Source organism: Aureobasidium subglaciale (genome assembly GCF_000721755.1).
Source record: "Aureobasidium subglaciale EXF-2481 unplaced genomic scaffold scaffold_2, whole genome shotgun sequence".
NCBI lineage: Eukaryota > Fungi > Ascomycota > Dothideomycetes > Dothideales > Saccotheciaceae > Aureobasidium > Aureobasidium subglaciale.
In genome coordinates, this window is record NW_013566993.1 from 864,590 (window position 1) to 890,068 (window position 25,479).

At 51.5% G+C, this 25,479-nt stretch overlaps 11 protein-coding genes across 11 annotated transcripts; 6 read left to right on the forward strand and 5 right to left on the reverse strand.

Moving 5' to 3' along the window:
• Nucleotides 1-15: 15 nt before the first annotated feature.
• AUEXF2481DRAFT_1839 (uncharacterized protein) lies at nucleotides 16-1,211 on the reverse strand (the record flags this gene model as incomplete). The annotated part of the gene is made up of 2 exons (XM_013491755.1): nucleotides 16-1,013; nucleotides 1,067-1,211. The coding sequence occupies 2 exons, from the start codon at nucleotides 1,209-1,211 to the stop codon at nucleotides 16-18; spliced, it is 1,143 nt and encodes a 380-aa protein (XP_013347209.1).
• A 710-nt stretch (nucleotides 1,212-1,921) lies between these two features.
• On the forward strand, nucleotides 1,922-4,650 carry AUEXF2481DRAFT_45926 (glycoside hydrolase family 55 protein; the record flags this gene model as incomplete). The annotated part of the gene is made up of 7 exons (XM_013492087.1): nucleotides 1,922-1,996; nucleotides 2,048-2,219; nucleotides 2,270-2,550; nucleotides 2,603-2,758; nucleotides 2,810-3,809; nucleotides 3,862-4,225; nucleotides 4,278-4,650. 7 exons carry the CDS (start codon nucleotides 1,922-1,924, stop codon nucleotides 4,648-4,650), a joined length of 2,421 nt encoding a protein of 806 aa, XP_013347541.1.
• An 864-nt stretch (nucleotides 4,651-5,514) lies between these two features.
• AUEXF2481DRAFT_55172 (glycoside hydrolase family 16 protein) lies at nucleotides 5,515-6,266 on the forward strand (the record flags this gene model as incomplete). The annotated part of the gene is made up of 2 exons (XM_013492102.1): nucleotides 5,515-5,659; nucleotides 5,710-6,266. Coding segments are annotated over 2 exons (702 nt in total), but the record flags the coding sequence as incomplete, so codon positions are not given.
• A 3,670-nt stretch (nucleotides 6,267-9,936) lies between these two features.
• Nucleotides 9,937-11,374, reverse strand: AUEXF2481DRAFT_389924 (uncharacterized protein). Its single transcript, XM_013492274.1, has 2 exons — nucleotides 10,848-11,374; nucleotides 9,937-10,772 (listed from the first exon to the last, which is right to left on the reverse strand). Exons 1-2 carry the CDS (start codon nucleotides 11,154-11,156, stop codon nucleotides 10,056-10,058), a joined length of 1,026 nt encoding a protein of 341 aa, XP_013347728.1. The 5' UTR covers nucleotides 11,157-11,374; the 3' UTR covers nucleotides 9,937-10,055.
• Nucleotides 11,375-11,593: 219 nt separating this feature from the next.
• AUEXF2481DRAFT_1843 (uncharacterized protein) lies at nucleotides 11,594-12,355 on the forward strand (the record flags this gene model as incomplete). Its single annotated transcript, XM_013491756.1, has 1 exon — nucleotides 11,594-12,355. The coding sequence occupies one exon, from the start codon at nucleotides 11,594-11,596 to the stop codon at nucleotides 12,353-12,355; it is 762 nt and encodes a 253-aa protein (XP_013347210.1).
• Nucleotides 12,356-12,568: 213 nt separating this feature from the next.
• Nucleotides 12,569-13,961, forward strand: AUEXF2481DRAFT_1844 (uncharacterized protein; the record flags this gene model as incomplete). The annotated part of the gene is made up of 2 exons (XM_013491757.1): nucleotides 12,569-12,713; nucleotides 12,778-13,961. 2 exons carry the CDS (start codon nucleotides 12,569-12,571, stop codon nucleotides 13,959-13,961), a joined length of 1,329 nt encoding a protein of 442 aa, XP_013347211.1.
• A 1,036-nt stretch (nucleotides 13,962-14,997) lies between these two features.
• Nucleotides 14,998-15,856, reverse strand: AUEXF2481DRAFT_389783 (uncharacterized protein). The gene is made up of 3 exons (XM_013492275.1): nucleotides 15,733-15,856; nucleotides 15,604-15,678; nucleotides 14,998-15,552 (listed from the first exon to the last, which is right to left on the reverse strand). Coding segments are annotated over exons 2-3 (441 nt in total). The 5' UTR covers nucleotides 15,606-15,678; nucleotides 15,733-15,856; the 3' UTR covers nucleotides 14,998-15,113.
• Nucleotides 15,857-16,024: 168 nt separating this feature from the next.
• AUEXF2481DRAFT_36335 (uncharacterized protein) lies at nucleotides 16,025-18,026 on the forward strand. The gene is made up of 2 exons (XM_013492010.1): nucleotides 16,025-17,703; nucleotides 17,754-18,026. Exon 1 carries the CDS (start codon nucleotides 16,054-16,056, stop codon nucleotides 17,548-17,550), a length of 1,497 nt encoding a protein of 498 aa, XP_013347464.1. The 5' UTR covers nucleotides 16,025-16,053; the 3' UTR covers nucleotides 17,551-17,703; nucleotides 17,754-18,026.
• Nucleotides 17,466-18,289, reverse strand: AUEXF2481DRAFT_389733 (uncharacterized protein). Its single transcript, XM_013492276.1, has 3 exons — nucleotides 18,098-18,289; nucleotides 17,788-18,040; nucleotides 17,466-17,703 (listed from the first exon to the last, which is right to left on the reverse strand). Exons 1-3 carry the CDS (start codon nucleotides 18,109-18,111, stop codon nucleotides 17,545-17,547), a joined length of 426 nt encoding a protein of 141 aa, XP_013347730.1. The 5' UTR covers nucleotides 18,112-18,289; the 3' UTR covers nucleotides 17,466-17,544.
• AUEXF2481DRAFT_36336 (uncharacterized protein) lies at nucleotides 18,115-21,804 on the reverse strand. The gene is made up of 2 exons (XM_013492011.1): nucleotides 21,723-21,804; nucleotides 18,115-21,666 (listed from the first exon to the last, which is right to left on the reverse strand). Exons 1-2 carry the CDS (start codon nucleotides 21,737-21,739, stop codon nucleotides 18,468-18,470), a joined length of 3,216 nt encoding a protein of 1,071 aa, XP_013347465.1. The 5' UTR covers nucleotides 21,740-21,804; the 3' UTR covers nucleotides 18,115-18,467.
• Nucleotides 21,805-21,950: 146 nt separating this feature from the next.
• AUEXF2481DRAFT_36337 (glycosyltransferase family 90 protein) lies at nucleotides 21,951-25,395 on the forward strand. The gene is made up of 3 exons (XM_013492012.1): nucleotides 21,951-22,209; nucleotides 22,263-23,104; nucleotides 23,158-25,395. The coding sequence occupies exons 1-3, from the start codon at nucleotides 22,122-22,124 to the stop codon at nucleotides 25,234-25,236; spliced, it is 3,009 nt and encodes a 1,002-aa protein (XP_013347466.1). The 5' UTR covers nucleotides 21,951-22,121; the 3' UTR covers nucleotides 25,237-25,395.
• Nucleotides 25,396-25,479: the final 84 nt, after the last annotated feature.

Below are 25,479 nucleotides of genomic sequence, written 5' to 3' on the forward strand. Positions count from 1 at the left end.
CAAGCCAGCAAGTGATCACTTCTTGGGTGCGGCGGCAGGCTTACGTGCAGCGGCCTCTGAGGGCAAAAGACTACCGATCTTTCTAAGAAGCTTGGTCGAGTCCTTGTTCAGATATGTGGAGTTGCGCGAAACTGTGCGGGCGATCTCGTTCAAGATCTTGTTCTTGTGTGGTAAGGCATTGGGATCCGGGTATGCGCCGCGGACGAACTTGTCGAACATGACACCTTGACTGCTAGAAGAGATAGCGGAAAACTGAAAGCCTTCCTTCTTGACCGTTGCAAGGACATCTGCCTTTTCCTGCTCGTCCTTGAACGAGACAAGCTCGCCCTTGATCATGCGTTTGGCAATGTCAGGAGCGTAGCGGAAGTCGTCCTGTGTGGCTTCGGCGACAATCTTGATGCGATCTTCGATGACACCGGCAAAGTTTCCGGCAGCGATAGTGGCACCACCCTGGCCGAGCTTGAGGTACTCGTCGCGAGAGACTGTCTCTGGCTCGAAAGATACGGCTGTGACTTCTTGCTTGTCGAATTGCTCGAGCAAAGTGAGCTCGTTGGCTGTGGATTCGCCCATGGGGTCGGGGCTCATTTCGTCGTTGCCCTCATCCTCGTCTAGTGCCTCCTCGTCCTCGACCAGCTCTTGTTGGCGTCCCTTTGAGTTTCTCGAAACTGCTGCACCACCTTGCACGGCGACACCTGAAGAATGCTCTGATCTCGACTCGTCGCGTGCTCTACCTGCACGAATGGGGCGACCCGGGCTTTGGGTGAGGCCACTTTCGCGGGCTGCAGAGTCGTTGGCTCCCATCTGGCCGGATCCTCCGACAGCTTCCGGGTCGACATCCTTGGAACGTGTGGTAGGATAGATACTGTTGTTACCGCCGGAAACGGTGGCGGCTGTGCTGCCGCGGTTCAGCATGCGGACCTCCTCTGAGACCTGAGCAGCGCGCTGTTGCCGTGAGCGACCAGTAGCGGGTTGATTGTGTGGTGTGGAAGTATGTTCGGGAGCCGGGTTGGTCGCTATATAGGGTCAGCCATAGTATGCGGTGACTGGAAGCAGTGTTGGAGCGTACGCAAGGTGTTGGAGCCTTTTTCCTGGCCTCTCTGACGGTCAGCCCAATTGAGGTCGCTGCGGTAGCGCGCCGACTGCACGCGGAGGCTGACAGGGCATCTTTGCCTTGCGCATGACACGGCCGTCAGCGGTTGCTTTTTGAACATGTTGATGTGCGGTTATGCTAAGAGCAGAAATTCAATGTCGCTGTCCGCATGATGGACAATGGACATCCCAAATCTTGGCCATGCATCTGGTCTGTGCGTTTCCGTATATGTGCGGAGCCCTTCAACACCCCCGAAACAACAACATTGCTAATTGATCTCTTCGTCGTGTTCGTTGGCATCCAATCTCATTCTCAATTTCAAAGACTCCTTAACAGAGATCTCAAGCCTCCTACACACCATCTTTCGACCAATCTAACCAACAACCACTTCCATCTACCTCGTCAGCATGCTTCGCAGACAACCCACCAAAATCACTCTTGTTCAGGATGATATCGTTGCCTATGATGCCCATAAACTCCAAAAAGATCAGGACAAGACCAAGCAACAGCGTGGAAATCCTGATTCCTTTGGTAACTCGCTCTTCGATCCCTCTCTAGGCCCGCGAAATGAGGCGAGGACCAAGGAACAGAGACTTGGTCTTTCCAGGAACTAGTCGGTCTATTCTTCTTGGCCAATCTTGCGAGGAATTTGCTTGGGAAGCCATGCTTCCTTGCTTGGTCGATTGAGTACCTGCGGCAGGAATCCTCATTCCTCTACGCGCACTGGCATAGTAAACACACGTCTTCCACCTACCCTGCTACCCGGACTATGTCTGGCTTTGCTTCATCTTTTGGCCCTCGAAAGTATCTCCGTTCTCGTCATTGACAGAGATGATGGCGCGAATGCGACTTCCCTCTCTGCTCGCCTCTGTCGCTTTATTGCTGTGCATTTTCTTATCAGATTTCGTAGGTTGTCATCACTATCTTGATACTTCCTGTACTGATGTCTCTACTTAGGTCAATGCCCAATCGAAAGATGAAGCTCCGCTCCATACTACGAATCATGTGAAACGTTATGGCTCTGGAGCCCCCTACTGGATGTCTGAGATTACCAGACAAGGCAAGGTCGTGTATGGCTCAAACTCTTCATACGTTGTGTGGAGAAACGTCATGGACTATGGTGCAAAAGGTCAGTTTGCTTTGTTCCTGTTCCAGAACAGCCTGGCTGACACTTTGTAGGCGACGGAATCACGGACGATACTGATGCTATCAACAATGCGACCTACGATGGCAATAGGTGTGCCTATCCCTGCGACTCGCAGACTACTGCTCCGGCCATTGTATACTTCCCGCCTGGTACTTATGCCATCAGCCGGCCACTGATTATGCTGTACTACACGCAATTTATTGGTGATGCGAACAACTTACCTGTGATTTTGGGTCTACCAAACTTTTACGGCATCGCGTTGCTTGACGCCGATCCTTACCTGGCCTATGGATATAGTTGGTACGCCAATCAGGTAAGCACGATGATGTTCCGTTCTTGGTACATGCTAAAAGTCTTCTTCACAGAACAACATGTGGCGTCAGGTTCGAAATCTTGTTCTGGACATTCGACAGATCCCCCCTGGTACCGCGCATTGCTTGCATTGGCAAGTCGCACAAGGAACATCGCTGCAGAATATTGTATTCGAGATGACCGAAGGAGGTGACGACAACCAGCAAATGGTAGGTCCATAATACATTCTTGTCCCATAACCCGATGCTAACCACTCACAGGGAATTTTCATGGACAATGGGTCGGCGTTGTATCTGGAAGATCTCATCTTCAATGGTGGATCTATCGGCTTCTTCTCTGGCAACCAACAATTCACCTGTCGCAATTTGACCTTCAACAATTGTCAGACTGCGATCTATCAGAATTGGAACTGGCTGTTCGCTTACAAGGACATCGTCATCAACAACGCCAGGATTGGTATAGATATGACCCAAGGCGGAGACATCATAACCACGGGCTCGATCAGTTTACAAGATGCGACCATGAACAATGTCGAAATTGGCGTCCTTACAACATTCTCCACCAACTCAACCCCCACTTCCGCCGGTACATTCCTTCTAGACAACGTGAACTTTGTGGATACACCAATCGCGGTCCAGCATTCTCCTAGCAATGTCACGATTCTTGAAGGAAACCAGAGAATTGCGTCATGGGCTCAAGGCAGAGTCTACACTGCGTACGAGTCGTCCTACGAAGAAAACAATCTTACTTGTTACGGACCTGCAGCCAGGTTCGACCGGGTACAACAGCTCGTCGATCCGGCTCCCAAGTCTCCTTCTTTGCTCACTCCGGACGGAGATATCTTTACACGCTCAAGACCGCAGTATGAGGGTGTTCCGGTAGAAAGCTTCATATCCATCAAGACCTATGGATGTGCTGGTGACGGTGTCACCGATGACACGGCATGCTTACAGAGTTTCTTGAACTCCATCCAGCCAGATCAGATTGCCTACATCGACTATGGTGCTTATGTCATCAGAGACACTATCAACTTCCCCATACCAATTAAGGTCCAAGGTGAGCTTTGGCCTTATTTTATGGTGGACGGCACTGCACCAAAGTTCAGCAACGCCAATGACCCCCAGGTCGCTTTCAGAGTTGGTGTTCCTGGACAAGTTGGCGATATTGAACTCGTCGAAATCATGTTTCAGACCTTGGGTGCTGCTCCAGGCGCAATCATGATGGAGTGGAACCTTGCGCAATCCTCACCAGGATCCGCAGGTAAGTGATCTTTCGTATCTCTCCTACATTCTTTGCTAATGTGAGACTCCAGCAATGTTCGACGTCCACTGGCGTATCGGTGGCACAAATGGTACTCAGCTGCAATCATACAATTGTCGCAAGACACCCAATGTGCCCACCACACCGAAACCCGAATGCTACGGTGCATTCTTGCTTCTTCACATCACGCGATCCGCGTCTATGTACATGGCCAACAACTGGGGCTGGGTCAGTGATCACGAAATGGACTTGCTTGATCATGACCAAATCAATCTTTGGAATGGTCGCGGAGTCTTGGTCGAGAGTCAGGGTCCGATGTGGATGTTGGGCACTTCTTTCGAGCATAGTATGCTTTACAACTACCAGATCGCCTCTGCGAAGGAGATCTACATCAGTGCCATTCAGTCCGAAACTGCGTAAGTTTGACATATCTGCTGAAGCTAAACACACATGCTGACAATCTGAAAGCTATATGCAGAATAACCCAAACGCCGTCTCGCCTTATCCTCCTTTATCGAACTGGAACGATCCGACCTTTTCTGACTGTTTCACTGTCAACTGCCCCAAAACTTGGGGTCTGCGCATCTTCAACAGTACATACATCTTCGCCTACGGTGCTGGAATGTATTCGTTCTTTAACAACTACGACTCTGGATGTCTGGCAACCACCAACTGTCAACAAAAGATGGTCAGTGTTGAACAGAGCCAGGGTATTTACCTGTATGCGGTCAACACTGTGGGTTCGTCCAATCTGGTCACTGTCGATTCGGTGGACCTCGTCCCAGCAATCTCGAATGCCAATGGTTTCGCCGATACTGTGGCAATCTTTGAGTATCCTTAATTTGGTGGTAGATAAGAGGAATTCGTTTCAATAGTCTGTTCTTTTGCCATTTGCTCCCTTGCTATCACGTAGGACTGAAATTGCAAAGCATTCATGTTTTTGTTCATAAACTTTGTGCAAACCCTTGAATTATGTGAGCTCCGAAATCGGCCGAGTCTCTAGCATCCGCGTCAACTTCGTGTTTCCTCGTGGCTCTTTGCACTCATCGTCAATGCTGCCGTATAGTTAGACAACGGACCCTTGGGAATGTGGTCGCAATCTGCCAATGCCTGGTTCCCGCGCCTGCTAAGCATCGAGGAATGTGGTTGATGTAGAAGGAATGTTCTGCGGCCATCACAACAACTCGATGGCCTGTCTCTTCCATGTGTAAGCTCTTTGATGTAGCAAGGCAAGTCTTCTTCTCTCCCCACGATTCGAATCTATCTCGAAGTCGCGGGAAAAATGCCGTTCATGGCGTCCCGATCCAACATCGGTGTTCTGCCACTCCTTTCTCTTGTCTCTTCTGCGGTTTCTCAAAGTGTACCCGGTGCAAGCTATTTCACTGGTGGTGGTATTCCTGGCTCGGGAGCATACGAGCTGGTCGATGATTACCAACCCAGCATTTTCTTCAGGAAGTTCAATTTTTACAACGTAGGTTACCCTTAGAAGAACGCCAGGGTTGAGCACTAAGATCTTCGCAGTCTTACGATCCAACGTACGGCCACGTTCAGTAAGTATAATCTCGCTTACGAGTTCCAAAAGCTAACCTTTGCCCTTAGATATGTAAACGAATCAGTGGCCAACACGAATGCATATGCGACCACGAACGACGACAGCATTACCATTAGTGTCGACACCACAAACAAATGGCCAAGTGGCGGACCAGGGAGACCAGCTGTCAGGCTTATCAGTGACAACACTTATACTCATGGCCTCTTCATTCTGGATCTCAACCACATGCCTTACGGTTGTGGAACATGGCCAGCTTTCTGGCTGCTTGGACCAGATTGGCCATCTAATGGCGAGATAGGTCAGTTAAGAGGAAACAATCGCTCTATAGCCCCCGCTGAACAATTCAAGATATCATCGAAGGTGTACACACTAGCATGACAAACACTATCTCCATGCACACAGATGCAAATTGCACTATTGCTGGTTCTGGACAAAGCGGGTTATTCACGAATTCAAATTGCGATTCAGCGGCAAACGACAACTCTGGATGTGGAAGCATTGCAAACGATACTGCTACGCCCAACAACTATGGCAAAGGACTTAGTGATATTGGCGGTGGAGTCTACATCACAGAGTGGACCTCGGCATATGTCCGTGTCTGGTTCTTTCCCCGGGAGCGCATCCCTTCGAGTGTCACCGATGGTTCTCCAGATGTCTCGCAGTTCGGACTACCGATGGCTAACTTCCAAGGCTCCTGTGACATTGACAGCCATTTTGCCAATCACAGTATCATCATCAATACTGACTTTTGTGGTGCCTGGGCTGGATTGGCGTATTCAAGCTTTGGAGACTGTCCATTGTCGCCTGGTAGGAACGGCTATGACTCTTGCGTTGATTATGTGGGTAACTATCCGCGGAATTTCACCCAAGCGTACTGGGAGATCAACTCAATCAAGGTTTATCAACTGCCGGTCGGTGTGGATCCGTCTTCTGTTCCTACCAGTACGGCACCACTGACGTCGTCTTCGCCGATCAGTATCAGCGGCAGTATCATCAATCCTGGCATGGGACAATCCACATCATCCATGCCTCTCTCGGTGCCCTACACTGGGCCGCTATCTTCTGTGTCTTCGACTGTATCATCTTCAGCTACCGCCTCAGCTTCTCCGGCTCTATGCCCTATGTACAACGGCAGCACTTATGCTGACTACAACGGAGTATCATACACAATCAGCTGTGGCTCTGCCTTTACTGCCAAGAATCTTGATCAGGGTAGCCAGACTGTTGATAGCTTCGAGGCTTGTATTGAGTTGTGCGATAGGACAGATGGATGTAGTGGCGTCTCTCATGTCGGAGGCAACGGAGCTGGTAGTTGTCTCTTACAAGCTGGTGCCGGAGATCTCGAGTACGACGGTCACACTTTTGCAGCTGTTGCGGTCCGATCGGATGACTCCAGCACATCAACAACCAACGCTGCAACGTCAACAAGCTCTCTGTCATCCACTCCTCCCAAAACTGCAACGCTTCGTCCGAGTGCACAGGCGTCGACTTGCCCACAGGCCAACAACATTATATACGTGGACGAGAACGTGATTGATTACCACGTATATTGCTCTTCGGACACAAATATCGACACTTTCAACAACACTGAAGTTCATGGCGGAGGATTCACGGCTTGCTTCACCATTTGTGATGTCACACCAGGGTGTGTCGGTTTCACATTCGAAGGTGCATCTGCAGGTACTTGCCACTTCAAGAACGTGGTCGGCCAAGTCTCCTCGGCTCCTTCCAATTTTGTTGTGGCTTTCGTCGCTCATAGCAATACTTCTAGCATCTCATCAGCCCTTTCCACAACCTCAGTTCCGAGCACTTCCCCTGTTGACAGCCTGTCCACATACGCTACCGAGTCTTCTTCGCATAGCTCTTCTGCTGATGCTTCGAGTCTCATTGTCACTGCCTCCTCGTCTTCATCCCTGCCTCCGGCATCCTCTTCCTCCTCGTCCTTGTCTTCATCACGTTCTGTCAGTACATCGCCTTCTTCCCCAACAACATCAAGGCTGCAATTGACGACTACCTCTGCAAGCCCTTCAATCGTGTACTACGTCGCTCCGCCATGTCCCTCGACTGTAGACAACATTTGCAACTCTGACACGCCAACGACCTGTTCCAATGCCAGAGGCGCAAACTTTGACGTTGGTTGCGGAAACTCATACACGGGAACTACAATCGACAACGACAATGGCATCAATAGGTTCCGCATCATGAAGCGTGTGACTGAGCCGTCGTACACGGACTGTCTCGATCTTTGCGATGACACCACAGGTTGTGTCGGCGTCAACTACAAGGGCGACGAGTGTACGCTGTTTAGTGAGATCACTGGCACCATACCTGATCCCGACAACGTCGCAGCGACCCTCTTACCTCCTGTACCAGTCACATCAACTGATGCCGCTACATCGTCGCCCACGGCCTCAACACTGCCAAGCTCCACCATATCAACCTCATCAGTTTCTAGCTCTGCCTCACCGTCAAGCACTGCGTCTAGTACCTCATCGGTGGCCACCTCATCTCCTCCCGTGCCAACATGTCCCGCATCTGATGGCCAGAATTACACCGACTCAAACGGAAACAACTACACCATCGCTTGTGGTCTAGACGTTCAAGGAGGAGACCTCTCGAGTCCCTTCCGTGCTGTTTCTGTCTCAGGCTGCTTGCCAAGCTGCGACATCACCGTAGGCTGCATCGGTGTGGTCTACGACACACTCGCCTCTGCTTGTCAGATGAAATCTACCTTCACCGGCACTCAAGTGTCTGATCCAAACTTCATCATCGCTGTGCGTGCGGGAGTTACTGATCCTGGCATCTCCTCATCATCGAGCATCTCGCGTGGCACTGCTAGTGCTTCGGTCACCATCACTACCTGTAAGTCACATTCTATCGTCTCCCACTTCATCGATACTGACTCAATCACAGCCTATCCCGCCAGCGCTACCGTTACCGTAGTCAGTACGCTCACGACAACAGGCACTCCCCCTAGCAGTAGTCTGGCTACCGGTACTGATAGTACGGGCTCCGGGTCTTTGTGCTTCACTTGCTTCTTGACGCCTACGGTTGTGCCTGGTGGCGGTATTGAGTCTCCTTCAGTGGCTACTGGTAATGGCAACGTATGCTCTGCACAGGCATCTGGATCTGCTGGAACAACAACTATCTTCACTACAGAGACAGTTACTGCTTGCCCCACTCCCGGTATTTGTCCCCCAGAGGGTTTTGGCTGGAGCGGTACACTGTTCGGCTCCAACTTCAGCAGCTTCAGTGTCGCACCCCAAAGCTCTTTCATGTCTATGAGTGGGACTATGTCGCCCATCGTGAGCGGCGGACCTAGTGGCTCTCCAACTACGACCGTTGTCGTTTCTGGATCTGTGCCAAGCAGTGGATCTTCTGCCACACCAATTTGCCCCTCGTCGAACAGCCAAATATTCACCGACAGCTTCGGTCAACTCTATGAGATTGGGTGCGGAAGATACATTACTGATCAAACTCTGTCCACTACCAACGTGAGCTCTCTTGCTTCATGCATCGATGCTTGCGACATGTACAACCTAATGAGTTTCAACTCTCCCAGTCCATGCTTGGGCATTTCCTTCTTTGCGACCCTGGGCGCAGGTAATTGCGAGCTGAAGAATGGCTACACTAATGTCACTTCGCCTGGTGTCGACTCAGCCCGTCTTCTCTCGAGATCAGTTGGTTCGGGCAACAGCACAGTTGGAAATGGTGGTAATGGAAACAATGGTGATTATGGTCCGGGATCTGCGGTAGGCACCGGCGCTGGACCTGCGACAACTGTTGCCATTGGAGGAGGCACCGGACCTGGGACATTGCCTGGAACTGGGCCAGGTACAGGCCCGGGAACTGGTCCTGGAACGGGCTCTGGCACATTACCAGGTACTGGACCAGGCACTGGACCTGGCACTGGACCTGGCACTGGACCTGGCACTAAACCTGGCACTGGACCTGGCACTGGACCTGGCACTGGACCTGGAACCGGGCCGGGATCGACGGTTTACGCCCTCTCTACTGCTGTATCGACAATTGTCTCCAATGGACAGACGATAGTCTCAACCTACGGTGTCAGCACGGCGATTAGCGTCGTCTACCAGCCAACCACGCAAACGGTCACCACGACGACTGTGTCCATATCAGTATCAGTCTCGGAGCGCACTGTAGTCTCGACTGCACCAGGCGCCACAGTTTCGGTAGGCGGCGGTACTGGTGGAGGAGGAAATGGAGGTGTTGTCACCATCACCGCTGGAGGTGGCAACTATATCACTGTGACTCAAGTTGTGACAAGCTATATCGCTCCTTCAAGCTCCAGCACGTCATTCACCTGTAGGACATATGCCACGAACTACCTCAACGGTATGCATGGTCGCAAGCTAGCAAGGAAGAGAAGTGTGTTCGACAATCATGGTATGGGTCTTGATAGTCCTTTGGCGCCAATGCCAGGAGCAGCACCATGAGCTGTCGATGTCGATTGGTGAGCGGGCGGGTGTTTCCAGTATGTAGGATTTTTTCTCAGTATAAGCTCTGTTCAATGCGATTGTCCAGGATATTCCACAGTAAATTGAGCATCTAATACCATGGAATGTCGCCAAAGTGAGACATGATAGAGTACATAGAGGTCGATCAAAACCTCATCACTCGATCGGTATCCGATCTAAGGGCCAGGGGGCTGCTGGCAGCACAAGTGTGCGAGTTCACCACCACTTCTCGCATAACACTTTACGCTTGTCCATGCCATCTCTTGTGCTCAAGAAGTCGACGAATTGGTCGGTCATGGCAGGGGGTCCGCAGATGTAAGCTACAGTCGCTTGTCTGATCCCGCGGTCCTCGCCAACGCTGGCTTCCAAGTCATCTTTCCCTATCCTTCCTAATTTGACATGTTCAGGTAGTCCTCTCGCTTCATCGACTTGTTTCTGCGACGCTGCGGTAAGAAACAAGTCCAGTTGTACATCACCTTCTTCTTGCTTCTTGATCAGTTCCATGATTCTGGTCAGGAAAAGAATACGTGAAGCTTCGATCGGACCTTCCTCGACCTTAGAGCCATACACAAATCTGACCTTTTTCGGCCGTTTGGGAAGACTCATCAGATGTGCAAAGATTGAGATCAAGGGGTTGATGCCTACACCCCCTGCGACAAGGACGACTTGTTCAATCTCATCGATATTGATTCCTGGGGGTGGCCAAACAAAGCTTCCACCTGTGCGTACAATAATCTGCTCATCCAAGATCTCAGATTCCGGTTTCCAGAGCCATTGAGCAGGAGGATTGGTGGACTTTTGTATCGCGAGTTCAAAGTAGGCTGGTCGTTGAGGGGTAGGTTGGCCTTGGTCTGAGGGTATCGAAGTTATGGTAAAGCCTCCAGCTTTGGATAGAGAAGGAATAAAGACGTCTAGCCATTGTCCTGGTAGGAACTTTACTTTGGTAAATGTTGTTAGTCATATGCTCTCAAAAGGTGGTGGACCGGTGAATTTTCCAGAATGATATACCTTTAGCTTATGGTCAGGTTTCATAGCACTCAAACGAATAAGACGAACAGTATCATTGACGGCATCGATACGTGAAACAATTACTGGCTCCAAGCGTGCTTCTCGTGGTTCTTGGGCGGTGCGTTCTTCATGGCTTATAGATGAGCGGACGGTCGCCATGGTGCGATTGAAGCAGATGCGAGAGCGGATAGGGTAGCTGACTGCACGGATATTTAGAAGCTTAGGAGACATAGCAAGTACGATTGACGACGATGTGTGTTGATTCGAAAGATGGAAGTAGCTGTCGGCTGCTGTATCCGAATCGGGCATGACGTTGCATCGAAGCGGCAAGAACACCCCGCTCACCTTTCGGCGTCTGGTGAGGCACGCCGAGCGTGACTGATACGAGTATTATCATCGATGCATTATCATCTCTTGAACATCTCAAGTCGGAGACAAAGGTCGATATCAAGATGACTCCTCCACTCGCTACTGTAGGCGTCCTCTCGATTGGTGAGATGGGACTCGGGATCGCCAAGCTGCTCAAAGCAAATGGTTATCGTGTGGTGACTAACATCACTGGTCGAAGGCACGTCAATGATCATTCTCCTAAGTGGGATAGCTATGGCGAGATGATGTTAACATGAGGACATAGTCAAGATACACATGCTCGAGCCGAATCGGCGTCAATAGAGTTGATCTCGACGGACAAAGAACTAGCAGCAACCTCAGACTATATTATCTCGATTGTACCTCCGCGAGACGCCATGGCAACAGCTGGACGTATCTTGGAAGCCAGCAGAGCTGATTCGTTCTCCGAGAGAAACGTTCCGTTGTACTATCTGGACATGAACGCGGCATCGCCGAAGTTGGCCAGGACTATGAGCGAGCTTCTCCAAGTTGACAATAGGGATGGCATCAGGTTCATTGACGGAGCTGTCATTGGCAGCGCCCCGAGTCTGATGGCCAAAGATACAGACCCTTCTATCCTCACATCGTGGAAGAGGCCGAGTATGCCCATGTCCGGGCCGCATCAGTTAGCAGATGCAGAACGCAGCGGTGCCCATCTGGCAAACGTACTAGGAGCTAGACACATCTCAGATCAGATCGGCGCTGCATCAGGACTGAAGATGAGCTTTGCAGCCTTGACAAAAGGGTTCACTGGACTAGCAATCCAATCCTTCACGACAGCCCACCGTCTCGGGGTTCTCCCGGAGTTACAGCAGCACCTGCAGCAATACAGTCCAAAGACTTTTGATCTGGCCAATGCTTCCATGCCTCGAATGCCGCCCAAGGCGTATCGCTGGGTACGTGAAATGGAAGAAATCGGTGCTACACTGGCAGAAGATGGCGGCTTTGAAGATCAAGAAGCTATATTCAGTGGCATTGCCAAAACGTATGACTTGGTTGCCTATGGTACAGACCTGGGCAAGGAGAAGACAGAAGTGAGAAGTAGGGGGAAGACGGCCGAGGATGTGGCGATCCTGATGAGCGAAGGCATCGATAGACGCAAGCAGAAGACCGACTAGACAATCATTTTCAATAGACCTCGAGTTTTGACTGTACACGTATTGAGTGATGCCCGGAAAGGTGTGTCTAGCAAGTCTCGACCCCCGAGCCAATCACGTACGGGTCTCTCGGCATTAAGGGTCTCGACCCTCCGAGTACTTTTTTCCCGATGACCAGTGGCTCATGCCTTGTTCGAAGAAAGTTATGGGATGTTACGAACATTTACACAAATCATGACAGGAAGCATGACGAAGAGAGTCCCTATCCCCAAGAATGGAGTCGACTACCGCGGCAAAGTCGTCCTCGCCCCAATGGTCCGCAGCGGAGAATGCCCATCGCGACTGATGGCCTTGAAGTATGGCGCTGACCTTGTATGGGGTATGTCTCCTTCTCATTGCGCTACTTCCAGCAGCAGCAGCAGAGTACTGATTCCGGATAACAGGTCCTGAGACCATCGATAAAGCCCTCATCGGCACCACTCGCCGTGTCAACACCGTCACAAATACCGTCGACTTCACCCGCCTCTCGTCCAATGGCTCAAAGAACCCGGACGTCAACCCCTCACAGCGCGAAAGCGTCATATACCGATTATATCCTTCGCGCGAAGGTCGCCAACTGATCCACCAAATCGGCACTTCCGACCCGGAAAGAGCTGTCGCGGCTGCCAAACTGATCGCTGGAGATGTGGCCGGCATCGATGTGAACGCAGGATGCCCCAAGCCATTCAGTACTCTCGGAGGTATGGGTGCTGCTCTACTCAAGACGCCAGATAAGCTAGTCGCCATCCTCGAAGCACTGGTGAAGGAAGTAGGAACACCTTTCGAGATCGGCATCAGTGTCAAGATCCGCATACTGGAGAACCCCGAGGACACGGCAGCACTCGTACGAAGATTGGTTGCTACAGGTATCACTGGTCTCACATTGCATTGTCGCACAACACCCATGCGACCACGCGAGAGCGCCATCCGCGATCAACTGCGCATGGTCGGCGAGATCTGCCACGAAGCAGGCGTCGCATGCCTAATGAACGGCGATGTAACAAGCAGAGACGAAGCTCTGAAGCTAGCAGAAGAATACGGAGTCGACGGTGCCATGATCGCGACAGCTGCCGAGACAAATCCCTCATGCTTCCGCGCCGAAAAGGATGGTGGCATGGCACCCTGGGATCAGGTGGTCAAGGAGTATGTCACAACCGCCTTGGAAGTCGAAAACAGATGGGGCAACACAAAATACCTTCTCGGTCAAATGATTCCTGGCAGAGCAAAAGAATACCGTCCCATGAACCAAGCAAAGAGCTACACCGATCTGGTCGAGATTATGGGATACGATGAAGAATTTGCCAAACGAGCTCGCGAGGTGGATGAGAAACTTGAGATCAGCTTCGGCAAGAAAGAGACGAGATCGGAGAGAAAGCAAAGAGGCAACCATGCCAAGAAGGAGAAGAAAGTGGAAGCAAAGGAGGCAGAGGAGACGGCCTCGTTGAAGCGTAAAGCAGATGACGCCGAGCTCAGCGTACCCCCGGAAGCCAAGCGCAAGGCAGAAGATGCTCCACCCGAGATGCCACTGGACGTTTCAAGGTCTGAAGCTCCTGGATCAGTGACCACCGAGCAAGTACTCGCAGTGTAGAACTTATTAAGTGCATATAGTTCGTTCAGGACATTGCATTCATGGCTATCGTTAATCGTAGAAGAGCATGAGGACATGTCGCCAGTGAGTAGAAGACCACATCAATCGTCTTTCGAGCCATTGCCGCCGATGTGCAGCTTGCTCTTCAATCGCTCAGTGATGCTGCTTTGCCGCTTGGCCTCTTCCTCCTTCTTCGCCTGCGCCTCGAGTAACTCTCGCTCCTTTTGGGCACTCTTGCTCTTGTCTTTCTCCGCTTCCTCGCGCTGTCGAGCTTCTTCGGGATGTATCATGTCTTTGACTTTTTGCTCTCCATTCTTCAGTTTGCGCTTAGTACCGAGGTAGCCTTCAAGACCAACAAGGACGGCATACGACCTCGAGATGCTCACTCGAGACATGTCAGCTCCAGCATCCTTAAGGCTATGTACGAAAGCCCTGAAGCTCTTGGCTGGTGGTGCGTAGTGTCCGGACAAGGGACTCAATCGTCTAAGTTGACCTCGCTTGATGCGGATTAAGCCTGCTGATAGGATCCGGGCGCCCTTTAGGAAGGAAGAGTGCTGAAAAGCGCCTGACTGTTTGATGCCAATGTAGAGTCGGAATGAAGTGTCAGCCACAAAGATCCAGGTGTTCTTCTTGGTGGTTTTGCTGGACATTTATTAGTGGTGAGTGTGGTTTCAGGGCGATCAGAAGACTAACCGAAGAAGATCATTCATGATGGTGTTAGCGGAGAGATGCTTGAGTTTGCTTAGACCTTTCGCATCATGCAATTCCTGGTTCACGTATCGAGATGCGTCCTCGCCGCTGCCTACACTAACATCTGAATCGCTTTCAGAATCACTCGATGATGGCGGCAAATCTTGACGGCCGCTGGTGTTGCGCCACGTAGGCGTGGTTTTGTCATCGATTGGGACAATGCCATCCATAGAGTCTTTCCAATCGGGCGATGTGGAAATGCGTTGACCATTCTTCGCCCACGTCAGGTAACCATCATCATCAATCTCGACCAGATATCTCTGACGTTCTTCTCGGGACAAGTAACGGACTCTCTCCTCGTCCAGGCGTGTTCTCGGACGTTCTGGAAGGTCGACGTCTTTGCCTCCGCCAAAGTCCAGCCAGTAGAAGAAGTTCTCTTTCGTGTCGCTCTCCTGCCATACTTTATGGTACTTGCGAAGCGAAGAGCCATAACGGTGCTTTTGGTCGACCTACAGACATGTAAGCCGGAGCACAAGGCAGGACAGCCTGCACACCTACCATCTCAAGAAAGTATTCTATACCCATAGTCCTGGCCATCTTTTCTCGTTCGGCCTTGGCCTCTCTTTTGCGCCGTAGATAGTCTTCGCGGTCTTGTGGATCCATGTCTCCAAAGTCTTCGTCGGAACTGGTATCGTCGTTCTCTGCATGCTTTGCAATATCGCCTGCACGCTTCCATTTCTCGCGAGCCACCGGGTTGCCTGGAGTTGAGACATGGGTTGATGCGTGTCGGACCCGCTCGTCGCGAGACATGGGTTGGGTGGTATTGCGGTAACGGGCTACTCGGACATGAGCAGTGAGGTATTGTAGGGTGAGTCCATGGTCATTTACCTTCTTTGACAGCCTGTGACACGTTAGATACCTACGCACTAATAGAGGTAACGCTATAACATACATCAACCCATCTTGTAGAGGCAGACAAGCCTAAGCCACGCATTTCTCTACGCTCGCGATAACCACGGTAATTGCGCTGGTCGGATTCAGCATCAGAACTTGACAACATCGAGTGTTGATCGTCACCGACTTGGATGATTTCGGCAGCAGCCTCTTGCTCGTTTGGCGACTGGTTGCTTGTAGACAAGCGTCTGGCGCGAGCCTCTTTGATCTCCTTCTCTTTGGCATCTTGACGAGCTGCTATCTCACGCAACCTCTCCTTGGACGGCAGCTCATAAGCCATGGGAGCGTCTGACCAGGATGTGCAAGGTACATATCAGCCCATGCGGAATGATGGACACTGCGAGCATTAGGCAACGGCGCGTGCAGAGAAGTGCCCGCGAAGCTTTGGCGAGAAACAAGGAAGCCGCGTGCAGGAAGCCGCTTTCAATCGCGTCATCCCGCTGCTTCCATGCGGGTGACATCTGCAGCCAAGGCCATCTACCGAACCATTCAGGGTCCAGAAGCCGCTGGCAATCGACTTTCTCGAATCTTGAAATTGTTTGTTCGACCAACGTCACAAAACGTACGCACGTTGATGCTGTCGCCTTTGCGTACCTTCACGCGCGCAATCCCTCCTGTCAGGTCCTATGGAGTTGCACTGCACCGTCGTACCCTCCTGACTCTCGCTATAGAGACGTCGTGCGATGACACATCGGTTGCCATCGTCGAGAAACACAAAGATGCTTCGGCAACGCTTCATTTCCACAAGAAAGTGACTGCCAACACAGCCGCCTACAATGGCATCCACCCTGTCGTCGCTCTGGAGTCTCATCAGTCCTCACTCGCGCCACTGCTGCAAGAAGCACTGACCCATCTGCCCCCATCCCAAGTGGACTCGGACCCTCGCCGCACCTTGTACCATGGAACCACCTCGCGCATGAAGCCGGACTTCATCTCCGCTACAAGAGGCCCTGGTATGCGCTCGAACCTGTCTGTTGGTTTGGACGCTGGTAAAGCACTAGCAGTGGCTTGGGACATCCCCGTGCTAGGCATTCATCACATGCAGGCCCACGCCTTGACTCCGCGTCTGGTTTCTGCACTCGAATCGCGTCCTGCCTCTGGCCCGAACTTTCCCTTCTTGAGCGCCCTTGTATCCGGAGGCCACTCTATGTTGATCGAATCTACTGGCTTGACAGATCATAGGATACTAGCCACAACTGGCGACATTGCTCTTGGAGACTGTCTGGACAAGGCCGCGCGAGCAATCCTGCCGCCGCATCTGGTTGTACCTCCTTACGGGAGGGCACTTGAACGATTCGCCTTTCCTGGAGGTGCATCGGACTACCACTACACAGCACCTGCAAAGCGAGACGTTGAGCTCGCACGAAGAGTCACGAAATGGGGCTGGGGTCTAGGTGCACCGTTAGCCGAAAGCAAGAACGGCAGTAGCAGTCGCAAGATGGTCTATTCTTTCTCGGGTCTCTTGAGCAGCATTGAACGCTTTGTGAAGTATGAATTCGATCACCAGACTTCCACCATATCCAGACGCTTGCGCCAGCCTGGTCAACTCTCCAACGATGAGCGCCGTGACATGGCCAGAGAAGTCATGCGTGTGGCTTTCGAGCATCTCGCCTCGCGCGTCTTACTGTACTTGTCCTCCCTTCCATCTCAAGAGGCTGCCAAGGTCAGTTCGGTAGTCGTCTCGGGTGGTGTGGCAGCGAACTCTTTCTTGCGCCATGTGATGCGCTCCTTCCTCGACGTCAGAGGCTATCAGCACGTCGAATTGTGGTTTCCACCCATTGAGCTTTGCACAGACAATGCGGCTATGATAGGCTGGGCGGGCATCGAGATGTGGGAGGCAGGGTGGAGGTCGCAACTATCGGTGCGTCCGATCAAAACTTGGTCCATGGATCCGAGCGCTGACGATGGGGGCATCTTGGGTGTGGAAGGGTGGCTGGAATTATAGATCGTGTATGGTATCGTCACTGTGTGTTTCTTGGTGAAAGCTCGTTTTGTCGTGGTGTTTATTTTGCCTTCTGGGGTGCGTCCTTAGCTTGGAGCGCTGCAACCTGTTTGGCCAGTTCGGCGAAGAAGTTTTGTCCGTTGCCCATGCAGGCCGCTGTAATGCGTCAGTGACTCTGTTTCGTTCGAAGTGTGAATGTCGCTCACGGTCTCCAATGGGAGCACTACCGCTCTGCTCGACCTTCTTCAGTGAGCCTTCCTCTTTCGCTTGCGTCGCAGCAGGAGTGCTTTTCTCTTTCTTTGTTGGCGCAGCAGGAGCTTTCTGCGCTGCCGCTCTGGCAGCCCAGACGTTGCCTGCAGGCACGGGAGTTGGAGCAGGTGATGCGGCAGGCTTCGCAGGTGCCGCAGCCGAAGATGTAGGAGCGGGCGAGGCGTTCGAAGATCGGGATTGAGGTGTGCGTGCTGCTCCTCCACGAGGTCTACCCCATGCGCCACTGATAGGCCATCAGTCTGTGTATGTTGTGGCTCAAATCTTCTGGACGTGTCCATACCGCGGTTCGGCCATTGTGTAGTCTTGTATTTGGTGATGAGAGATGTGTGAGTCTAGTGATTTTATACAGAATCGATCTTGTTGGAAACGATGTGTTGAGAAGCGTTGGTTGTGAGACGGAAGTGAAGGTTGATTGTGGAGGATGCGGTTGTAGCGACGGAGGGTGCGCTTTTAAATTCCGGGACCGACAAACACGACTGCCTCACTTGTGGATGACAAAGTCTCTCTAAAGCACTTCAAGTTATGTCTTCGAATATCTTCAAATTCGGAACACGACAAATACAGATTGGATATTTCCCCTCAACAATCCCATGGCGATACGTCCTTTTGTACACCCTTAACTCCGCCCTCTATGCAATTCATTTAATCCTTTACCTTGACTTCTTGCCCTTCTTACTCTTCTTTCCATCAATGTTGGCAGCCTCCTTCTGCACCTCTTCAAGCGCTTCTCCAGCCTTGCGCTTGCTCGGTGCGTTCTTCGACTTGACACTGACGGTTGTGCTCTTTCCGCTACGGCCTCCGCCCTTCTGGATTTGGCGTTCAGCTTCGTCCCAATCGGCCTCAGCATTTCCGAGCGCGTACTTGTCCAGAGGAAGCGCATCGATCATGGCGCGAGCACGCTCCTTCTCAGCGGCCATGTACTCGTCGCCAGCCTCGGCAAGATCGTCTTCCAAAGTCTGTTGAAGAGGAGCAAATCGCTGTGCCTCCTCACCATCGATCTTGTCGGCTTCAGCATCGCCACCACCAATACCCTTAGGCATAGTCTCGGCAACAGCTCCCTCAACCAGGCCACGGAAGTGCATTGACATCTTGCGCATCACCTTCACGAACATAGCAAGCAGTTGACTGCTTCCCAGTCCGAGCTCCTTTTCCAGGTCCTCGAGGGTCTTGCGTTGCAGACCGATAGCATACAACAAGGCTTGTTGCACACCACTGAGCTTGACAGCCTCTTCACCCTTGATACGACCTGTGAAGAAGAGCTCGGCAATCTTTGGCAACAGATCGAGAATTACGTGGTAGTCCAGCATATTGTTCGCATAGCTATCCAGACGCTTCAGATCGAAAGGACTGAACAACTCGTCCAAGTCACTCTTGGTGAGTGGTTTGGGGGGGACACTGCTATCGAGCTTGATGCCGGCATTGGCAGACTCGTCGAGACTGAGAGCCTGGACGCTGGTGAACTTTCTGAATTGGTAGGACGAAAGGCTGAGGAATCTGCGGTGGAAATCTTTGGCGTACGCTCCGAGCCAAGCAGGGTCCGAAGAAGTAGCGCCGTCAAGCGTTCTCAACATAACACAGGTATGCTCTCCGGTAAGATCGTTTGCGGTCTGGCGGAGGTAGACAGGCACGAAGTTGGCGCGCTTCCAGAACTTGTGTAGCGGCGAGGTAAGACCGTATGAAACACCCATGTAGTCCAGACGGGTAGGCTTGCGCTCCGAGAGACGAGCAAAGAGCGGAGGCATAGTCGAGATGTCGCGAACCTTGACGTTGTCCTGCAACAAGCTGGCGTTCTCGAGTTCGGCATCTGTGACACGGACCATACCCTCGCTTCCAGCCTCAGCTTGTCCATCCTCCTCAGACAGAGATGTGAACTTGCCCTCGAAGAAGTCGGTAAGGAGCTCGAGAGCCTTCTTGCCATAGCCCATGTTCATGTAGTCGGGATGTGTGGCAATACGGACAACACGTGCGCCAGAAAGTCCAGCAAAGTCTTCATCCTGGAACTGTTGACTGACCAACCAAGGAATCAAATCACCTCCCGCTCTTTGGCCACGACTCAAGCTGTTGATAACGCTCTCTCTGCTGATCTGACCTTCTAGAGCTAGCTGGATGACACACAAAGGCTCGGGAAGGCGGTTACTACCCTCCTCAACCGGAGGAACAAGCACGAACAGTTGATGTGCAGGAGCATCAGACATCAACTGCAGGTCATTAGGGGTGTTTTTGTAATGCGAAGCAACGTACAGCGCCATCATCTGTTGGAGGAATTTCTCCGAGACTGGGTGGAATGAGAACAAAGTATCTCTGTTGACAGACAGAAGCTGACATTGATCTGGGTGGGGGCAGCCACGTGTTGTTGATGCGCGAGGGAGGGTAGCGTCGAGACAAAGGAGACGGTTCATCCACTTTTCGACGGAATCTCCTTGGGCGTAACGGATCGGCTCAGAGAGAGTGATTTCGCGAAGAGAGCGACCAGCAATGGCAACCTGGTTTTCGTCCTTGGCAGACCTTCCTGTGGATCGATCGGCTACCTGCTCGTTACTAGCCTTGGAGCCTCCGCGAGACTGCTCACGGAGCTGTTGAATCAACTTGAGTGACAAAGAGCGGCCAGTACCTTCGTAACCGTTGATGGTCGAAGCCATGAACACCAAGTAAGGGCCCATGAGTTTTCTGACCAGTGGCAAGGGGATTGCGGCAGCTTCATCGATGACCAGGAGTTCTGCTTGGCCGAGAGTATATGCGTCCTGAGGCTGGATGTACTGGATGGTCTGCTTGTGTTGACGGTGAATGTTTACCCGAACGATGGCCTTGTTGAAGTCAGGGTTAGTAGATTGGATGATGGTGTAGTCAACGTGGTCGAGATAGCCCAAGGCATCGAAGCCCTTGAAGACGAACTCGAATAAGGTCTTCAGGTTCTCGGGACTTGGCGAGGTAATGAAGATGTTGCTGTAACCATGTGCGACGGCAGCGGCAATGGCCACACCGAGTGCGGCTGACTTACCACGACCACGAGCAGCGGTCAAGGTGACGGTACTTTGTAAAGTCTTCTCAGCGATAGCATCCACAAAGGTGAGCAGAGCTTTGGCTTGGTCGACGGTACGGGCCAGAGTGACAAGGGACCCGACGGGCTGAGTGTCGGCAAGACTCTCCTTGATGGTCTCGAGTTCCCTAGCAGCGGGAGTCTTTCCCTGAGCTTCCGGATCCGGAGGCGGCAACTGCTGAATGGTCTTTCCTCCTGAGATGGGCAGGACGTTCATCTCATCATCGATGACCAAGCACGAGTCACAACTACCAAGGGACAGGATGAAGCGCTCATTGAAACGAGCGACAACATCGCCATGGGCCTCTGTGCGGTAGCGCGAGTGGATGTCCATAGACAAGGTGTAGAGTTGTTTCAAACTGCTCATACCCTTGAGGAGCATAACGACAAGACCTCCTCCTTCGACAGTTTCGATGGTACGGGCGAGAAGGTTGGGAGTGATGGCCTCGAAGTCCTGCAGGATGCACATGCCGTAGGTGTTTCCGAGAATCTTCTCCGTCTCCTTGTAGTAGACATAGCGGATGTTCTGGGTCGAAACGAACAGCTCGAAGGGGTCCTCGTTATCGACATCACGGATGCCGCGCTTGATCTCCTTCTTGATCTTTTGTTCTCTCTTCTTGCGGTGACTGGTGAAGCCTAGCAGTTTGTTCTTGTACGCCCAGAGGACGGATTTGTTTGCCTTGAGATTGGCGGTCTGGAGGATGTAGTGCAGGTTTACGATGACATCCTTCTGACGATCACCGACGACGACGAAGAAGCCGCGCTTGTGTTCCTGAGCGGCATTGCGGATGAGGGCCGGGATGCGCGAATCGCTGGAAGGCGTTAGTGAGTTGACTTGGCAGCGGGAAAAGAAGCAGGAGAGTCGTACATGGCCTTCTTACCCATGTTGAAGCTGCGACTGAAGTCGCCGGATCAAATATAAGCGGGATTGCTAGAGGTGAAAAAGTGGCGGAGCTCGAAAAGAGCCCAAAAAGTTGCAGTCAAAATCTCGGGCTTAAGCTTTCCAACCCCGGACTCTGACCCATGTGGACCGTGCGTGCTTGTTTTCTTGGTGACGACTTGCGACAAAAGGGCAGGTCGCGTCTCTGCCCCGTGTCGAGCGCCTACCAGTGCAACAGGCCATGATATCGCTCCATTGACTGCTATACCGGAGTCGCATAAACCTAACTCATATTTTCCGATCTTCATGATGCTGGTACTCGGACCTTTCCATCTGCTGCAACATCTCAAATACCCGTTGCGCTAAAACTCAGTACCCCTTGTCGATATGGAGTCGCTGAAACAATATGCCTTGGTCGTTCTGACTATCGCTTCCTGTCTTTGGTCTTTGAACTCGGCTGAGGCTTTCGCATACGGTAATGCGCCCCTGACTTGATATTCTCGTCAACACACGGCTTACTCTTCCCAGGCCGTACATTACATGTTATTGGTCTGATTCTTGGTGCGATCGGTGCCTCTTTATTGGGCTTCTCGCGATATCTTGTCAGATCAAGCAAATCTTCTTACGATGAGCTACCATTAGAGGAGAACACATCTGATGGCCCGTCGACCCCACCTTCACCGGTGTCGCCCAGTTTCGCACATGTGCATAGTCCTCAGATCAGTGTACGCCGGATGCGAATATGCTTCGTGCTTTTGGTAATCTTCTTGTGCGCTCGTGCCGAGACCCTAAGACGTCTGATCAGAGACGTTCAATGTGTTGGCTCTGCTTATACTGAATTCATACCCCTCGGTCTTGCTGTCGTCGATTTCTGCGTATATCAAAGACACAAAGTGACCCCTACTGGAGACAACTCTGACTTAAGTATGTACGAACTTCTGGAGGTCTCATGGGCTGCCAATCGCTATCGCTATATCGTCATCACTGCTCTTTTTGGCCTCTCCAGCGCGACTGTTCTGCATCGAAGCGAGGGTCTATCTTCCACTTACATCTGCACTCCTACGACCAACGATAAGATGATCACGATTCAACGCATTGCTCTGGCTCTCGACTTCTCTATTTCTTTCTGTTTAGATGTTCTTATACGTTCATACCCCAACACTGGCAAAACTTCACCTGCCAGATCTCTAAGCATTGTCGGCTGGGCATGTCTGCTTTCTGCTTCCGCTATTGGTGTTTGGGGGATCATCTGGTTTCTCGCCGTCCCCGAGGATAGGTTCTGGGTTCTCGAAATTCCCCGTGGCTTTGTTTGGCGTACGATCAAATTGGCCGTATTATGTTGTACGGTAGCTTTGTCTACTTGCATTACAGTGAGTCTCTCATTTTCCTGTTTGAAAAATTTCAAATGTGCTAACCAACTTAGATCTTCTACTCTGGTATGATCTCGGCCGTCTCTGTTCTCCTTTTTGTCGCATCTTGCTCGATAACTACCACTTGGTCCTGGCATACACTTCCCCCATTTCCCCCAGATGCCGACACATCAACTCTGATATCATTCTTTGGCCTTGTGATCGCTTTCATCGCGCTCATACATACTCAGGTTATCTCAGAAGATCATCGCCGTCAGAGCCGTGGAATGTTCTCGGACACGCCAATTTCTCTTGTCGGACTCATTGTCTTGATATTCTGTATCCGCTTTCTAATTTGGCTTGGACATTCTACTAATGTTGCCTATCACCCCATCGACTTACTCATACACGAAGCAAGCGACACTCATAAAGCTTACTCAAGACGAGCATATTCGAGCGCTAACCTGACAGCCGCCGTAGTCGAGTACCAGTATCGCTATGGGAGAAGTCCTCCACCAAATTTCCATGAGTGGTACAGATACGCGATCGGACGTAATTCTTTAGTAATCGATGAGTTTGACAAGATCCAAGAAGATCTGTTACCATTTTGGACTCTAAGCCCACCAGAGATCAGAGAAAGGACATGGCAAGCCACATCCAATCCTTGGAATGATGTTACTGGAATCGGCATACGCAACGGCAGGGCTGAGATCAGTCCCAACGCGATGGGTACGCATAGATGGATGCTGGATGGTATCGTCGATATGATCAGCCACTTCAGCGAGTTCTTGCCCGACATGGATTTGGGCTTCAACGTAAACGATGAGTGCCGTGTTGCTGTTCCATACGAAGACGTTGAAGCGAGAAGACAGGCTGCCAAAGGGAAGACTAGCCTTCACAAGAACGCACAAAACTCATTCAGCGAGAAGAGGGGTGACGCTTGGAAGCCACTGCCAGAAGAATCTAGCGGTATCACACCTTTCAGAGAGATGTCGTGGCAGAAAACGTTCGACGAGTTTGGAGTGTCTGGCTGCCCACCCAACTCTGCGGCGCGTAGCTCACTACAATGGGACACGACCCATCTGTGTACGACATGCTTGGCTCCACACTCACTGGGAGGATATTTGTCCAATTGGACGACGAGTGCAGACATCTGCCATCAACCCGATCTCGCTAATCTGCACGGTTTTTATTTATCGCCAGCAGCATTTAAAGCAACACACGAGCTGTACCCTGTCTTTTCGCAGTCGAAGGTACACGGCTATAACGACATTCTGTACCCATCCGCATGGAACTACGTGGACAAAGTAAGGTACGATCCCAACGACGAACACCCTGACCTCTCATGGGACGAGAAGACGCGAACGCTCTTCTGGCGTGGCAGTACCTCTGAGGGCGTCTCGTCCAACACCGGTGTCTGGAAAGGCATGAGCCGACAGCGCTTCATGAACCTAGCCAACAATGTTGCTTCCGCCATACCGCCACAACCAATCCTCCTCCCTTATCCTTTTGCCAACAAACGCAAGAAGCTTGCCTATGTGGACGTTCCTGCGTCCGAGCTCGTCAAACGCGTACCAGTAGACGTCAAACTCGTAGAACACATCATACGATGCGGCGGTATCGACTGCGAAGACCAAGAGAAGCACTTTGCGCCCATGGTTGCTCCCACAGACTTCCAAACACATTGGTCATACCGCTACTTGCTCGATCTCGACGGAGCTGCATTCTCCGGTCGCTTCATCCCATTCCTGCAATCGCAGAGTTTACCGTTCAAAGCGGCATTGTTCCGTGAATGGTGGGATGACAGATTGACACCATGGCTTCACTTTGTACCGCTCGACCTTCGAGGTCATGGCTTCTGGGCTACCCTGGTCTACTTCATGGGCATTGAAGGCAAGATTCACGGGAAAAGGATCATGCTACCTGGACACGACAAACAGGGTCAATATATCGCCGATTCTGGACGTGAATGGGCCAACAAAGTGTTGAGGAAAGAGGACATGGAAATTTATATGTTTAGACTGTTGCTCGAATGGGGGAGAATTACAGATGACAAGAGAGATGAGTTGGGTCTGAGTGTGACAGAGGCGGAAAGGATTGGAAAGAAGTGGACCGATGATGGGAAGATGTATTATGGCGATAAGCATGAGTAGAACGTACATAGTGACATTAGTCTGTGCACAATGGTTTTGTTTTTCTTGCCAATATTAGATTGTCGAAGGCAGCTGAGATGGGGTGGATCCGGGATGTGTCCAAGTCGAAAAATAACCAAATCCAACGACCCACGTGTATTGAACCAAATTCACACAACAAAACATCCAGATACCAAGATTGAGTTGAGATGACTTACAGATGCGCTGAATGATTTGAGTAGATCATCAGATGGGCCGACCAAC

Excerpts from the sequence above, each read along its gene's own strand:
- AUEXF2481DRAFT_389924 (XM_013492274.1), bottom strand. The coding sequence starts at position 11,156 with ATGCCCGATTCGGATACAGCAGCCGACAGCTACTTCCATCTTTCGAAT. Across the intron at positions 10,773-10,847 it reads AACCTGACCATAAGCTAAAG|TTCCTACCAGGACAATGGCT; the intron begins GTATATCATTCT and ends ACCAAAGTAAAG.
- AUEXF2481DRAFT_36335 (XM_013492010.1), top strand. The coding sequence starts at position 16,054 with ATGCGGGTGACATCTGCAGCCAAGGCCATCTACCGAACCATTCAGGGT.
- AUEXF2481DRAFT_389733 (XM_013492276.1), bottom strand. Across the intron at positions 17,704-17,787 it reads AGGAAGGCTCACTGAAGAAG|CGGCCTGCATGGGCAACGGA; the intron begins GTCGAGCAGAGC and ends GACGCATTACAG.
- AUEXF2481DRAFT_36337 (XM_013492012.1), top strand. The coding sequence starts at position 22,122 with ATGGAGTCGCTGAAACAATATGCCTTGGTCGTTCTGACTATCGCTTCC. Across the intron at positions 22,210-22,262 it reads GGCTGAGGCTTTCGCATACG|GCCGTACATTACATGTTATT; the intron begins GTAATGCGCCCC and ends TACTCTTCCCAG. Across the intron at positions 23,105-23,157 it reads CTTTGTCTACTTGCATTACA|ATCTTCTACTCTGGTATGAT; the intron begins GTGAGTCTCTCA and ends TAACCAACTTAG.